General features: G+C 50.7%; 5 protein-coding genes across 5 annotated transcripts; 2 read left to right on the top strand and 3 right to left on the bottom strand.

The window, feature by feature from the left end:
* Window positions 1-137: 137 nt before the first annotated feature.
* On the top strand, window positions 138-1,216 carry IAQ61_002428 (uncharacterized protein; the record flags this gene model as incomplete). The annotated part of the gene is made up of 3 exons (XM_066095542.1): window positions 138-173; window positions 230-1,049; window positions 1,113-1,216. The coding sequence occupies 3 exons, from the start codon at window positions 138-140 to the stop codon at window positions 1,214-1,216; spliced, it is 960 nt and encodes a 319-aa protein (XP_065954378.1).
* A 2,418-nt stretch (window positions 1,217-3,634) lies between these two features.
* Window positions 3,635-5,281, bottom strand: IAQ61_002425 (uncharacterized protein; the record flags this gene model as incomplete). The annotated part of the gene is made up of 1 exon (XM_003834272.2): window positions 3,635-5,281. The coding sequence occupies one exon, from the start codon at window positions 5,279-5,281 to the stop codon at window positions 3,635-3,637; it is 1,647 nt and encodes a 548-aa protein (XP_003834320.2).
* Window positions 5,282-5,945: 664 nt separating this feature from the next.
* Window positions 5,946-7,142, bottom strand: IAQ61_002424 (uncharacterized protein; the record flags this gene model as incomplete). The annotated part of the gene is made up of 2 exons (XM_066095541.1): window positions 5,946-7,039; window positions 7,091-7,142. The coding sequence occupies 2 exons, from the start codon at window positions 7,140-7,142 to the stop codon at window positions 5,946-5,948; spliced, it is 1,146 nt and encodes a 381-aa protein (XP_065954377.1).
* Window positions 7,143-7,658: 516 nt separating this feature from the next.
* IAQ61_002423 (uncharacterized protein) lies at window positions 7,659-10,005 on the top strand. The gene is made up of 3 exons (XM_003834269.2): window positions 7,659-7,943; window positions 8,340-8,998; window positions 9,100-10,005. The coding sequence occupies exons 1-3, from the start codon at window positions 7,670-7,672 to the stop codon at window positions 9,754-9,756; spliced, it is 1,590 nt and encodes a 529-aa protein (XP_003834317.2). The 5' UTR covers window positions 7,659-7,669; the 3' UTR covers window positions 9,757-10,005.
* Window positions 10,006-12,883, bottom strand: IAQ61_002422 (uncharacterized protein). The gene is made up of 4 exons (XM_003834268.2): window positions 12,589-12,883; window positions 12,496-12,527; window positions 12,368-12,442; window positions 10,006-12,310 (listed from the first exon to the last, which is right to left on the bottom strand). The coding sequence occupies exons 1-4, from the start codon at window positions 12,686-12,688 to the stop codon at window positions 10,187-10,189; spliced, it is 2,331 nt and encodes a 776-aa protein (XP_003834316.1). The 5' UTR covers window positions 12,689-12,883; the 3' UTR covers window positions 10,006-10,186.
* Window positions 12,884-13,216: the final 333 nt, after the last annotated feature.

Genomic DNA, 13,216 nt, shown 5'->3' with positions numbered 1-13,216 from the left:
GACCTCGGCTTAGCGCCGTGATGACGATATGTTATCTCCGTCAAACATGTCTCCTGTCAAGTCAGAGCGACGGCGTCCACAATCAAGCGGCACAGGTTCAAACTTCAAGAGCTTCTGTGATAGGATCATTTGCCAAGATGAGTGAATGCTATATTTACCGGCTCCCAAACGAGGCATGTGCACTTTGGGCAAATAACTCGCATTAATGTGGCTAACTACCAAATGATAGCTGCTCTTGCACCTCTTCACTCCCATTCCGACTCCCGACCTCCTGCCCTTGACCGCCATATCACGACGCATCTATAACCTCATCCTACGTATCCTCCATAATCGAATGGTCGCGGCTTCCGAGCTCCATAATTACACCTTGCTTCTTGAATGCTATCATCCGTCCGCGAAGCTCACCGAGCCAGCATACTTTTGTGCATATCGTGGCACTGATGGGCTAACACAATATGATAGAGATGGGGCTTGTGATGCAGGCGCGTTAGGGCGAATGCATGGTATGTACTCGCGCTTCCGTCCGCATCGCCGCGATCTCGAGCCCGGTGGGAGAAGGGTGATGGCACGACCAGGAGACATCCCAGGAAGTCGCACCTTTCCCGGGACGGTTCAGGATAAAGGCAGCGGCGACATTGTCAAGCAAATTCTTAATCTAGAGGCTCATGAGTTGTTCACACAACTGGTAGCCCAGACAAACCTTGTCAAAATTGCGCCACGCAGCGGTCTCTTCACCGCCTTCGTGGGTGTCGAGGAAGGCGTACTGCGCGTCTGGAGAGATTGGCTCAAAGATGCTGATACAAGATGTCGCGATCATCCCACAGCCACAGTACAGCAGCCCAACAAGGCAGAGGGCAAAGGTAAGGCAGTCGCAAAAGAGGACGTCGAGGGGGCTGCCGATCTGGATGATCCACAAATTCTATGGGTAAGCCCCGCGAAGAACACAGGCCTACGGTTCAACGTTAGGCCAAAGAAATTTCGGAGAGATGTGCCGATTCTCATCAGGAGCGACGAGGATTTGCCTGTGAGCTATGAAATCGAGTTTGTTGGTAAGCGCATAGGCCGACCACTGTGAACACTTACCGGCAATCCCGAACTAATGCGCATCATAGAACTCGTGATACGTACTTCCCATCTTTTGTTCACCCTTGAGGAATCCATGGTCCAGGAGGACAATTCCTCTGGTCAGGCAGTCGTCTTTGGTTCGTTCGGATAATATACACACAAATCAATCGAAAGTCAATGCAAGCAGTAGAGTGTTCAATTTGTATTGATTACCCCGTCTATCAACGTCTAACAGTATGGTTCTAAGAATTGCGTGCTGATTAAAGGGTCTAGCAAAAGGATGGCCAAAAAGAATGGCAAAAAGAAATGGTCTTCTGACCCGAGAGTGATTTGAACACCCAACCTTCAGGTTTCTAGATTCATGAGAACTGGAATCTGACGCGCTACCATTGCGCCATCGGGCCTGATTGGTTCGATTTGATGAGAAAACTGATCGCTATTGCATAAATATAGCTGCCGAAAACACAATTGTTCCCATCTTCCACAGGGAAAATGGTTAAACTGCCAAATTTGAAGCTAGCAGACAGACCCCACCTAGCCCGCTTCCCCCGCTATCAAGGAAAAACACACAACACTAGCAAGGAAGCAATTGCTTGTAACTCCAAAATCACCCAGATGTTTGGGGGCAGAGCATCAAATTGCTGATAACTAGGCACCTATGATAGGTAGGTAGATCTGCCACATCTCTCTCCCATTTGGAGCGAACATGGTATATTATTTTAGATGCAAATCAGTCGTTATGAATGCAAAGGGTGCGAGGCTACCGTCACTGTAGACAATCTTTGAGCGAGCGCTTCAAATTCATCTGTTCGTAACAACACCTTGATGAGTTTGCCATGGCCTATAATTTATACTTTTGACTTGTTCAATGCATTCTTATTACTTAAAAGCAGAATACTGCATCATGAAGAACGACTACATTTTATGTGCACACCTTTCTACTCGATAGGAAGCGATACTTACATTATGGCAGTAATTGAGGCTACACCATCAAGATAATATAACTTTATAACTAATGTGAAGTCTTGTGCATATAACATCAATGATATGAAGCAGAAAGGAGGGTTCGTGATACTCCCTTGGGGAGTATACCTTCATTCTTACAGCCTAGCCAACTGCGCACGGCACTTGTAGCAGATATTCAACAAACTTAACAACCTCTATCCATTCTTTGATCTTAAATAATATATTGCACATCTGAAAGCTTGTAATCTGCGTTCTTGATTAATAATATTCTGGACAATGCAGTATCCGACGATAAGGAGGGCACAAATGCAGTGTGCAATGTGATCGTATTGTACTAGGAGTATGGGAGCTATCTATGGGCAGGCACCGCTAAGAGGCTAGAGTTACACGTGACACAGGCATTCATGACACAGCAGACAAAACAGCTCAATGATGACGAGCCTTGCCTGCAAAAAAGGCTGGCCAAATTGCATCAAGTACCCTGTAAATATGATGTATTCCAGAATTATCGCCTTAATACATACAATCTGCTGCTGTTGTAGTTGTGCTTTGTTATCAATATAATTTTGTGGTTTAATTTTGTCCTATTGCTGCGCTCACCAACCTCTTCAATATTGATTCTAGATCCTGTGCCACCTTCGATGAAACATGGCGAAGGAGGTCCTAGTACCTACCAATACAGACAACATTGTGGAGCCTCTTAGGTCACAGATCGAACCAAACCAGGGGGGGGGAAAACTTCATCCGGCTGTTTTCGTCCCTACCACACTCTGCTAGGTATAATTTTAGATGAACCAGAGTTTACCAAGTAAATATCTTTGTATTTGAATTTTCCTGTGAGGTCGCGCCAGCTTCGTGAGGGTATAATGCACGGCAGTATATACCCATACTCTTCAAGTACCATGGTAGCTTAGATAAGACAGACACACATTAATAGATGCATACCATCAGTGTGTAGTAAACTGTCTCACCTGTATGCCTGTTAGGATGCAACAGTATCTGCTAAGCTAAGAATCTAATACGCTAAACTGACACGTGCATCAAGACACGCCAGATATATATGTTTTTATTTACTTAAGAACTTACTATATACTCTAGATACCTTGTACATCTATAAACGCATTTTAAATCCTATCCTTGCACAAAGGTACATAGAAATAGCAAAAAGACACAGAATGAAATGTAGGAGATGCAAAAAAGATGAAAAAAAAAGATGGTTTCTCCGCTGCCAGAATCGAACTAGCGACCTTTCGATAACAATTTATTTGATATTACAGTCGAACGTGATCAACCAACTACACCAAGCGGAGGAATGCAACTTTCGTTGCGCTTGTATTCAATATGGAAGAATGGGGATTTCTAAAATATATAACGTCCGTAAAGTTTGCTAGTAGTCACTTTAGGGAAGAATACCTCGGCACTGGGTTCAGGAACACCAAAACCATTTTAGATCGACGAACACCATAATATTTTGGGATCAACACAAACAAAGATTCTTTTGCCTTAATCATCTCCTAGGGAATTCAACTATCTGCAAAAGCTCTACAAATCTACAGGACTATAATCTCAAAAAGAAGAACATTCACCATCTTATCTTCCACATCTACCCCCCTTTCAACGCAACTCTAAACCCCCACCTCTCCCACGTCGCACCTAGGAATCCTACCGCCCACAGCACACCCACCCAGACAAACCCGCCTACGAATCTAATGAAGCGGAACGGCGCACTAATCGTGTTGAATGCCTCGCGCACGGCATCAAGCACAAACCACAATGCGATGATGGCGTAGATGACAAGGCCGATTTTACAAAGAACATATGCGAGGTGCTTGATTTGCGCGAAGCCGGTTTCGAATTTCCCTTCGGGGACGGAAGAGGCTATGGGCATTGTTTTGCGGGGTGATGGGGGTCGGGTCGCTGCTGGGCTGCGGAGGGTGGTGGGGATGGGGGGTGTGGCGTGGCGGTCGAAGGGACTAATGTATGTGGATAGTCTTGGAACAGCGGTTGTGGGTATGGTTCTTGGAGTGATATTCGACATGACTATGGGCGTGAGAGCGGGCTTGGGCTGTCGAGGGCCTGCAGGACGATGGCATGGCCAACGGGATCCCAGGCTTCGTTTTGGTAATGGCTTGTCTGCCCTTTCTGGCTTCTTTGTTGCCTTGGGGTTCTCCTGTTCCTTGTCGTTGCCTGAAGATGATGCTGCTCCCGCTGTCGTTCCAGCGACATCTCTGCTCCGGTACCCAAAGAGTGAGTCTCCTTCTACTGAAACTTGACGTGTGAAGTTTGGCATCGACTTGACTGGGCTCGGTGATCGGGAAGTAGGGGGCGAGAATGTTGATAACTGCTGACAGTAGAGCTGGTAGTTGCTTTCTACCTGTACACGCTCTCTTTCAGGGCTGAGTACTCTCGGTTTGATACGGACTCTGATAGGGCCGGGTTGTGTTGGAGAAGCTGTGGAGCTCGAAGCACCCGCCTCAGAGTCACTGCGATAGTGGAGCCGCGTTTTAGGAAAGGCAACATGGTTACTGGGTCCCAGTGGCTTGCGCTCAGTATACACTCGGGTAGATTGGCCCAAGGTCTGCGATGAAGTCTGAACATGATTCGGTTTTTCAGCTTGTCTCCAAGAGCATTGCGGTATCGGTGGGCTTATGGGGAACGATCCTGCGGGCTTAGGTGAACTTAAAGGTGGGCTATGCTCTCTGACAAAAGGTGCAGTCCGGTAAGTCACCTTCGGAGACGTATAATCGTAGGATAAAATCTTAGACGGGACCCGTACTCCCGTACAGTTGTTTCTTTCTCGTACCTGGCGAGCCTTCTCCTTGTACGTTTGATAAGCTTCTGCTTGTGCGGCGGGTGATGGCTTATTCCGAGAGGTAGCCCTGTCGATGATAGGCAATCGAGTCGTAGGCATATGGACTGCGAAAGCATCACTTTCGAAAGCCGCGTGCTCTTCGGTGGCATCAGTATGTATGGTAGCATTTCCTGTCTTTCTGCTGCTTGGTTCCCTCCGTGGATGGCGCGCACGCACTGGGATAGCGAAGATGTAGTTCTTCGTAGGACTATCAGACCGATCTGAAGATGTATTAGGAACTTGGGCAGAAATCGACGGCACCTCCTCCAAAGTCTTCGGAGTTCGTGCGAATGAATTGAAAGTAACGTGTTGCGTCTGTGACGTATTTTGATCTTTAGAGGGAGCAATCAGAGCAACTGGTAGTGCGACTGGCGTTGGGCTATGTCTGCGGAATAACATCTGATAGATTGTAGTAAGATGGCTTTCGGCGATATTGTATGCATAGAAAATTGCGTGGTGTAGAACGAGCACTGAGGTGATGTGCTACACCTCTTCACCGGATCATATGCAGTTTTCTTGTCCATGACCAATATTCATTTTCGTACCGAGTGGAGGCGGGAAGGAATGCGGTGTGGCTGGGCCAGTGATGGCTGAGAATGAGGAATGTGGTTGTGACGCACCAAACGCGCGAGTGCCAAAAACTCACTTGCGCACAACTTCAATCGGGTGGACAACGGCGCAAAACACGTAATGAAGTACCATGGACAAGAATAGTAAATTGAATTGGCACCTTCTGGGAATTGGCGTTGCTGAAGTCGATGCGTCCGAACATGTACGTGGTAGATGCCCTTAGCGTACATCCTCGTGCATCGTAGTCATTTGCGCGAACTCATGGCGTAATAAGATGAATGCAAGCAACGCGTTTCTTCTAGAAGATACAGTTGGCGTCATAACATGCCGAAGCATGCATGAATTGACTCGGATTCGGAGACCCTTGCAGTAGGTACAAAAAGTTACACGTTTAATATTTCCTAAATCAAGAATGTAAAATTTACACAAGAACCATATTCGTAGTATCGAAACCTCACAGAGATATCCTCCACGTATTTTCACACAACAAGGCTCAGAGAGTCGCCTGCTTTGCCCTGAGCCAAGCAATGAACTGCTTGATGGTGAATTCCTCAGGCAGAACCGCGTCAGAGCCAGCACCCGTGCCAGCGGAAGGGGCGGGAGCACTAGTTGCAGTTGAAGAAATGACGGGAGTTGGATCAGCGATAGGAGTGGGCGAAGCGATTGGAGTCTCGACGGCTGCGGCACTGGACGAAGCGATTGGAGTGTCTGGAGTTGCGGCAGGGGAAGATGCAACAAGAGTAGATGAAGCGACGAGGGAAATATTGGATGGAGTGGCAAAAGGTGTCTCAACAACAGCGGCAGCCTTGGTAGAAGAAGCGATGACACCGACAGAAGAGGCAGCTGGATTCTCCGCCTCAGCCGCGCCACCAGCAGTGTTAACAGAGGTAGTAAGGCCACCGCTCTCGACGTACACGCCGCTGAAGAACCAATCCTCAGCGCCAGGTGCGTCGTTCGAGCCAGGCAGACGGAGAACACCCAAATGCCAGTCAGCACCATTGGACTGTGTGCTTGCATCGAAAGGTCCAGCAGTTTTGGTCAAGGGAGCGCTGCCAGTGGAGTGCCAGAAGGTAACCGAGCCAGCGTCGAAGTCAATCTCATATGCAACGTTGTGCCATTCATCTGCTACCAGCTCGACGTCCCATTTGGACACACCACCAACATGCCACTGCAGTTTGGTATTGGAACTGCCGGATGCACCGTACTTGAGCTCAGTGAAGTGGCTCTCGAAGAAAGCAATTTGGTGCTCGTTGGTGGCAGTGGGTACATTGTCGGTCGAGGTCTTGACCGAGAAGTGGTAGTAGACCTTGCCCTTGTTGATGGCAGCGGTTGTCTGAGGGATAAGCTCAGTCCTTAACATAGTCTGACCATTCCACTTGGCTGTCTCATCAATGGTGATCCTGACACCCTGCTTCGAGCCAGTATCGGCGGGGTTCTTGTATGTGGCATCGAGATTGACGTATTTGTCGACGGTACCGGAACCATGGATGTAGTATTGGTAGGCACCCACTGGGTTGGAGAAAGACCACTTCTCGAGATCAACGCTGGAGGTCATGTCATTGAAGCGACCATCCCAAATGGTTGTGCCTTTGGTATCTTAGTAACCACAGCAGCTGTCAGTGTGATTCAAGCTCTTACCAGCCGACACAATACCAACGAGCGTGCTCAGAAGGGTAAACTTGGAAAACATCTTGGAGTCAAGGGCGAACAGAGACCAGCTGTGCGAAGAAAGCGAACGACAAGTAATGTACAAGAATGAAGGACAGTAGCAGGATAGTTGTAACGAAAAGAGGCAGCCTAGGACCTAAAGTACTGATCGAATGAGAAATGAGAAATGAGAGTACTTCTTTCTTGGGTTAGAATGATATCGGGTGGGCGCGGGCGCACATGGATCCACTAGCTTCACCCTGAGTCTGAATCTCCAGGAATTGGACTCATGGCTTGCAGAAGCACGGAGAACGCATCGTGGAATGATTGCGTGGTCATGCCATGTAGAAAGAAGCCTGTCGCTAACCGAACAGTTGCTTCCCAATACCAACGAACTGATTCAGGCGCATTTTCCAGTCACATTTGGTTTTGTCACTGGGCTACTTGCGCTCATGACAGCGGGAATGACAGAATATCGGATAGATGGACAGCTGTCAAAAAGTAGAAGCGGCTGGATGAAACGTTTTGGAAGTTCAGACTAAGCTTCTTTGTGGGTCAGTTCGGCCCACGATGTGCCTATTGAGGTCTGGTGCGGAAGGCTTGGTGATGAAGGATCGAGAGGCGAAGCCTGCTCATAAAACATTGTTTCATCGGGAGAACCACGTGATGGCAACGGTTGACGCTACGCAGAATTGCTACAAGTGCTGTTCAATAGGTGGAACTACTTGGACCGCTGCGAGGCGACGGTTGGAAGTGGAGGTGGTCAGAGTGGTGGATATTGTGAACAACTGCCATTGGTATAACAGAGCAAGCCAACTGGTGGCCACTGGCTGTGCTACCGGTGGTAGGTACAGGAATGATGAGCATGTTAAACAAGAACCGGAGCTGTCTTCAGCATATACCTAAGACGGCCAGAATATATGGATTGAGGTTCGTTTTGAGACTGTGAAAACATGGTTGAGACTTGATAGAATATAGACCAAAGTGTGTGACAATACAATCGAGGATTCGTACTTAAGAGCAAGGTCAGCCTCGGTTGAACCCCGGGCAACTCCCGTAGTTACCGGTACGCCGTCTGTCTCCCCAACTTGGGCAGCCCCAAAAGTCGCGCGCCTATTGTCAAGTTGCAAGCTGCAAGCTGCCAGCTGCCACCCCAATTTAGCTGTGAAAAGACACCTCAACAAAAGACGCCCAACCACTCCACTACTTACCTACCCGCACACAGGCACACACACACCAGTAACGCGACTTTGGACGCGCGCTCTGTTCGCGCCTCCTCCTCTCACCATGGAAGCAGCGCAACCGGAAATCGACGACGCCCTCTACAACCTGCGCCTCTCCATCCAAGCCTCAAGAGCCCCCATCCTCACCACATCCCCCGATCCAACAACTACCGACTCGGTTTCCCAGCTCTCGCTCGCAACACACGTCTCCTTCAAGACGGATGATGGCGCACATCGCACATTCAGCCTCACGGCGCCCACGCGCTTTGCGCCCGACGGCAAGCCCATGGATCTGCGCAGCTGCTTCTTTGCATGGCAGAACAAGGACGCCTCTGTCACCGACTACTTTGCGGCCGTACAGGGTCTGAATGAAGAATTACCTAGCGGAGCGGGCGGCAGCGTGCAACATCTTACTTTTGCCCAGAAGATTGAGCTCATAGCCTGGCTGAGTGGAGAGACGGAGAGCAGCGACAGTATCGCGCCTATCGAGGGCGCCAGCGCACATGGAGCTGCTGGTGGTGCTGCCGCGGCCATTGCAGGCGGCAAGGGCGTGCCACTTGATCGGGGCGCTGGTGCGGTTGGAGGCAAGACGGTGGATGCACGACTCTTACAGATCTATGATGGGGAGAGGAAAATGGGCGATCACAACACCATTCTTCGAGGAACCAAAAACATTGTACGTCAATCAACCCATCACCTTCCCCCCCTCGTCTCATACACAAAATCCCTTCTCGAATGAAAACAAAAAGAATAGAAAGAACTGACAAGAAAACCCAGGACTTCTCCGCCTACCGTGAAATCGCCAAAAAGTTTATGCGCCACCGACCCTCGGACCCAAAAGCCAGCCTCGCACCCCCCATCACCGCCACCCTCCCCAAACGCCCCGCCAAACGCCTCGAACCCATCATCCTGCTCTCACCCTCGGCCTCGTCCCTCCTCCGGACAAGCAACGCCAAGCAATTCCTCGGCGACGGCGTCTTCGTACCCCCCAACGCCACAGACACAGCCTCGAGCACAAACATGCTGCGTATCCAGCGCGTCATACCCTCCATATCCTCGTCGCCTCTAACCTTTATCCTCGTCGATTCCACCGTCAGCTTCAAACCAACCTACTGGTCGCGCGTCGTCGCCATCTTCACCACGGGCCAGACGTGGCAGTTCAAGTCGTACAAGTACAATCAGCCGGCCGAGCTGTTTGCCCATTACCCGGGTATCTATGTCGGCTGGAGCAATGAGGAGCCGCCGGAGAATGTGGTGGCGTTAGGTCGGGGTGTCATGCCTGTGCGCGTGGACAAGTGGACGGGCAGTGAGAAGGGCAGGTGGAGGGATAGGGAGGTTGTGGAGAGGATTTGGGCGAGGATCGAGGAGGGCATGAGGAAGGGTGCTTGGACAAAGGATGGACCGGGTCTAGCGGGCGCGCAGCCGGGACGGTAGAGTCGTTGATGCATGCGTGACCAATAGGTTTGTGGAAATGGTTCAAGAGGCCCAAAGGCCATGTGCTGTGTTAAGACAAGGCGAGTGGGAGAGGGCGTTGGGGCGCTTGGGAAACTGTCGTTTGGAGGCAACTGCATAGACGCGGTATATATCCCTTGCCACTTCTGGCACAAGTGATCAATCTTAGAATCCTCTTGAGACAGGATTTCAGAGACATGGAATCAGTCACAAGAAGCCATCAAGACGACATATTGTTGACTATGAGGAGAAACAAAAGCACCCCCCCCCCATCGCCGAAACGATCATGAATTCGTGTTACACTAATCAAGCCAAGGAATATGATACCAACGGAAAAGGACCCTCTGAATAAATTCCTTTTCTTTTTATCCCAAAACTCTTTCTCCCACCAGACAAGCAGGCTCCTAATGCTCTACCACTCCAAAGGCTCCCCAATCTCCTCACCCCTGTTTGTCTTGGGCACCGCCTTGATGTCCGCCTTGACACGGACAGGCCCTTTGCCATGCCTGCTCAAGTATCCACTGCCATCCAGCCACGGCCAAAGCTGCGTCCTCTTCGCCTCATGCTGCGCAATCTTGTCCTCATTCGCCATGGTCAGACCGATATCGTCAAGCCCGTTGACCAGGCAGTGTTTCCTAAATTGCTCAACCTCGAACTGAGCAAGTTCCTTGCCGTCCGCATCACGGATGGTTTGGTTGGGCAGATCGACTTCGATCTCACGGCCGGCGCTTGCTTCGGCCGCAATGATGGCCAGCGCGGCCGAGTCGGTGATGCGGAGAGGCAGCATACCGTTCTTAAACGTGTTGTTGAAGAAGATGTCGCCAAACGAGGGTGCGATGATGCATTTGATGCCAAAATCCAAGAGGGCCCAAGGCGCGTGCTCTCTACTCGATCCACAGCCAAAGTTTGGGCCAGTGGATACGAGGATCTTCGCATTCCGGAAGGGTTCCTTGTTGAGCACAAAGTCTGGGTTTTCTGCCCCCGTAACCGGATCGAAGCGCCAGGCGTAGAAGAGTGCGGAGCCCAGACCAGACCGCTTGATAGTCTTGAGAAATTGCTTGGGAATGATGGCGTCCGTGTCGATATTGGCAATGTCCATGGGCGCTGCGATACCCCGGAGCGTTTCGAATTTGGGCATGCCGGCGGTGGCGCCCTTGGTGGTGCTGTTGCTGGCCGTGTGTTGTTCCGAGGCGGCGGGGAGGTCCATGATGCGGTCAATCTCTTCGTCACTACCAACTTCTTCTTGGTGAGCATCGAGCTCGATCTTGGGGGAGCCCTTTGCAGGGGCAGAGGAGGGGGGAGCTAGTTTGCGGACGTCGGCGAGATTGCCTACGAGGGCGGCAGCAGCAGCCATAGCGGGTGACATGAGATGGGTACGTCCACCTGCACCTTGTCGTCCTTCGAAATTGCGGTTCGAGGTCGAGGCACAACGCTCGCCAGGCGAGAGGATATCCGGGTTCATTCCTAGACACATGGAGCAACCTGCTTCTCTCCATTCGAAGCCAGCGTCGGTGAAGATCTTGTCGAGCCCTTCCTTTTCTGCTTGTCGCTTTACAAGTCCTGATCCGGGGACAATCATGGCACGCTTGATGTTGGAAGCAATGTGTTTACCCTCTACGATTCGCGCGGCCGATCTCAGATCCTCGATACGGGAGTTTGTGCAAGATCCAATAAAGACCTTGTCGACTTGGATCTCTTGCATTGGTGTGCCAGCCGTCAAACCCATGTACTTGAGGGCTCGCTCACAGGCGTTCTTCTTGGTCTCATCCTCAAAGTCGTCTGGCCCAGGGACTACACCGGTGATGGGTACAACGTCTTGAGGCGAAGTTCCCCAAGAAACAGTTGGAGTAATGTCCTTTGCATCGATGTGCACCTCGATGTCGAATTTTGCGCCTTCGTCTGACTTCAGACCAAGCCAGTAGCTGCAGGCCTTCTTCCACTCTGGGCTGTCAACCTTGGGGGCCAGCGGTCGTCCCTTGAGGTAGTCGATCGTCGTCTGATCCGGAGCAATCATTCCAGCTCTCGCACCAGCCTCAATGGCCATGTTGCACATGGACATGCGGGCCTCCATACTCAAGCCGCGGATAGCCGACCCGCAAAATTCGATGACTGCTCCGGTTCCTCCAGCCGTGCCAATCTGGCCGATGACGTACAAGATGATATCTTTGCTGCCGACACCGGGGCCAAGCTCGCCGTCCACCTGCACCTTCATGTTCTTGCTTCGTTGTGTGATGATGGTCTGCGTGGCTAGGACGTGCTCAACCTCGCTGGTGCCAATACCAAAGGCCAAAGAACCAAAGGCGCCATGTGTGGATGTGTGACTGTCACCGCATACGACAGTTGTGCCTGGAAGGGTGAAACCCTGCTCGGGTCCAATGATGTGCACGATACCTTGCCTCTTGTCGTCGAGGCCAAAGTAAGTGAGGTCGAAGGCCTTGACATTCTCCTCGAGGGTCATGCATTGCAACCGCGAGTCGGTCTCTTCGATGAATTTCTCGGTTGTGGTGAGGTTTTTTCGCGATGCAGTGGGGATGTTCTGGCATGTGTTAGCGGGTTCATTGGTAGATTATGATGGTGTCTTGTCAACACATACGTGGTCAACTGTAGCAAGTGTGCAGTCTGGTCTTCGTACTCTGCGGTCAGCGTTGCGGAGACCCTCGAAAGCTTGCTGTATTTGCGTTAGCATTTTGTTCGCATAAGCACAGTTGTAGTCTTCCTTACTGGTGATGTCACTTCGTGGACAAGATGTCTGTCTATAACCAAACAGTCGTCAGTAGAGCGCACAAGAGAGGTCAGAGATTGATCAAGCCATACCAATGTAGAGCAAGATGGTGCCATCCTCCTTCTCCTCGACAATATGGTCTTCGAGCACCTTGTCATACAGGGTCTGCGGGGGTTTCACAGCAGACGGCATTGTGAAGACGACTGAATGTGGGTGAGGTCGAGGCTGAGGTTGAGGTGGTACAAGATTTGTCAAAGACCAGGGGGACGCTTGTGTAAATGAACGCGGCAGCCAGATCGAAGAGAAGAAGATGTGTCAAGTCACGACAGCAAGACCGGAGGCGACTATATATGAATCACTGCCGGCCGGACCAGACTGCAAATCATTTGACTGGAGGCAAACGAGGGCACAAAATATCACAAGGGCCGATGTTCGGCGCGTCTTGTCGCAGCACCGGTACGGCCTCACCGAATCACAAAGAGCCGATTATGACCGACCGCAACTAAGTTAGCCAGCTCAGCTGGAGAGCAAGGCCGAAGAGGATGGATTTGTGAGCAGGCAGTCAAGTCAGCATGAGACTGGATGAGGTTCACGGCTAAGAGAGATGGCAGCGCTGAGTGATGTGTGACATGTGGCCGTGATATATCTGGGATCAAAGTATCGCGAGACTGAAGGTTTAGGTAGAAGAGCATAGTAGATTCAAAAGTAGATTTTCCCCCC

This window comes from Plenodomus lingam (assembly GCF_022343315.1).
Source record: "Plenodomus lingam strain CAN1 chromosome Unknown contig_14, whole genome shotgun sequence".
NCBI classification, from domain to species: Eukaryota; Fungi; Ascomycota; class Dothideomycetes; order Pleosporales; family Leptosphaeriaceae; genus Plenodomus; species Plenodomus lingam.
The sequence above is the reverse complement of the archived record's forward strand: the minus strand, read 5'-3'. Positions and strand labels throughout refer to the sequence as shown.

Excerpts from the sequence above, each read along its gene's own strand:
- IAQ61_002422 (XM_003834268.2), bottom strand. The coding sequence starts at position 12,688 with ATGCCGTCTGCTGTGAAACCCCCGCAGACCCTGTATGACAAGGTGCTC. Across the intron at positions 12,443-12,495 it reads TCCACGAAGTGACATCACCA|CAAGCTTTCGAGGGTCTCCG; the intron begins GTAAGGAAGACT and ends ACGCAAATACAG. Across the intron at positions 12,311-12,367 it reads CACTTGCTACAGTTGACCAC|AACATCCCCACTGCATCGCG; the intron begins GTATGTGTTGAC and ends AACACATGCCAG.
- IAQ61_002423 (XM_003834269.2), top strand. The coding sequence starts at position 7,670 with ATGTGCCTATTGAGGTCTGGTGCGGAAGGCTTGGTGATGAAGGATCGA. Across the intron at positions 7,944-8,339 it reads CACTGGCTGTGCTACCGGTG|TAACGCGACTTTGGACGCGC; the intron begins GTAGGTACAGGA and ends CACACACACCAG. Across the intron at positions 8,999-9,099 it reads TTCGAGGAACCAAAAACATT|GACTTCTCCGCCTACCGTGA; the intron begins GTACGTCAATCA and ends AAGAAAACCCAG.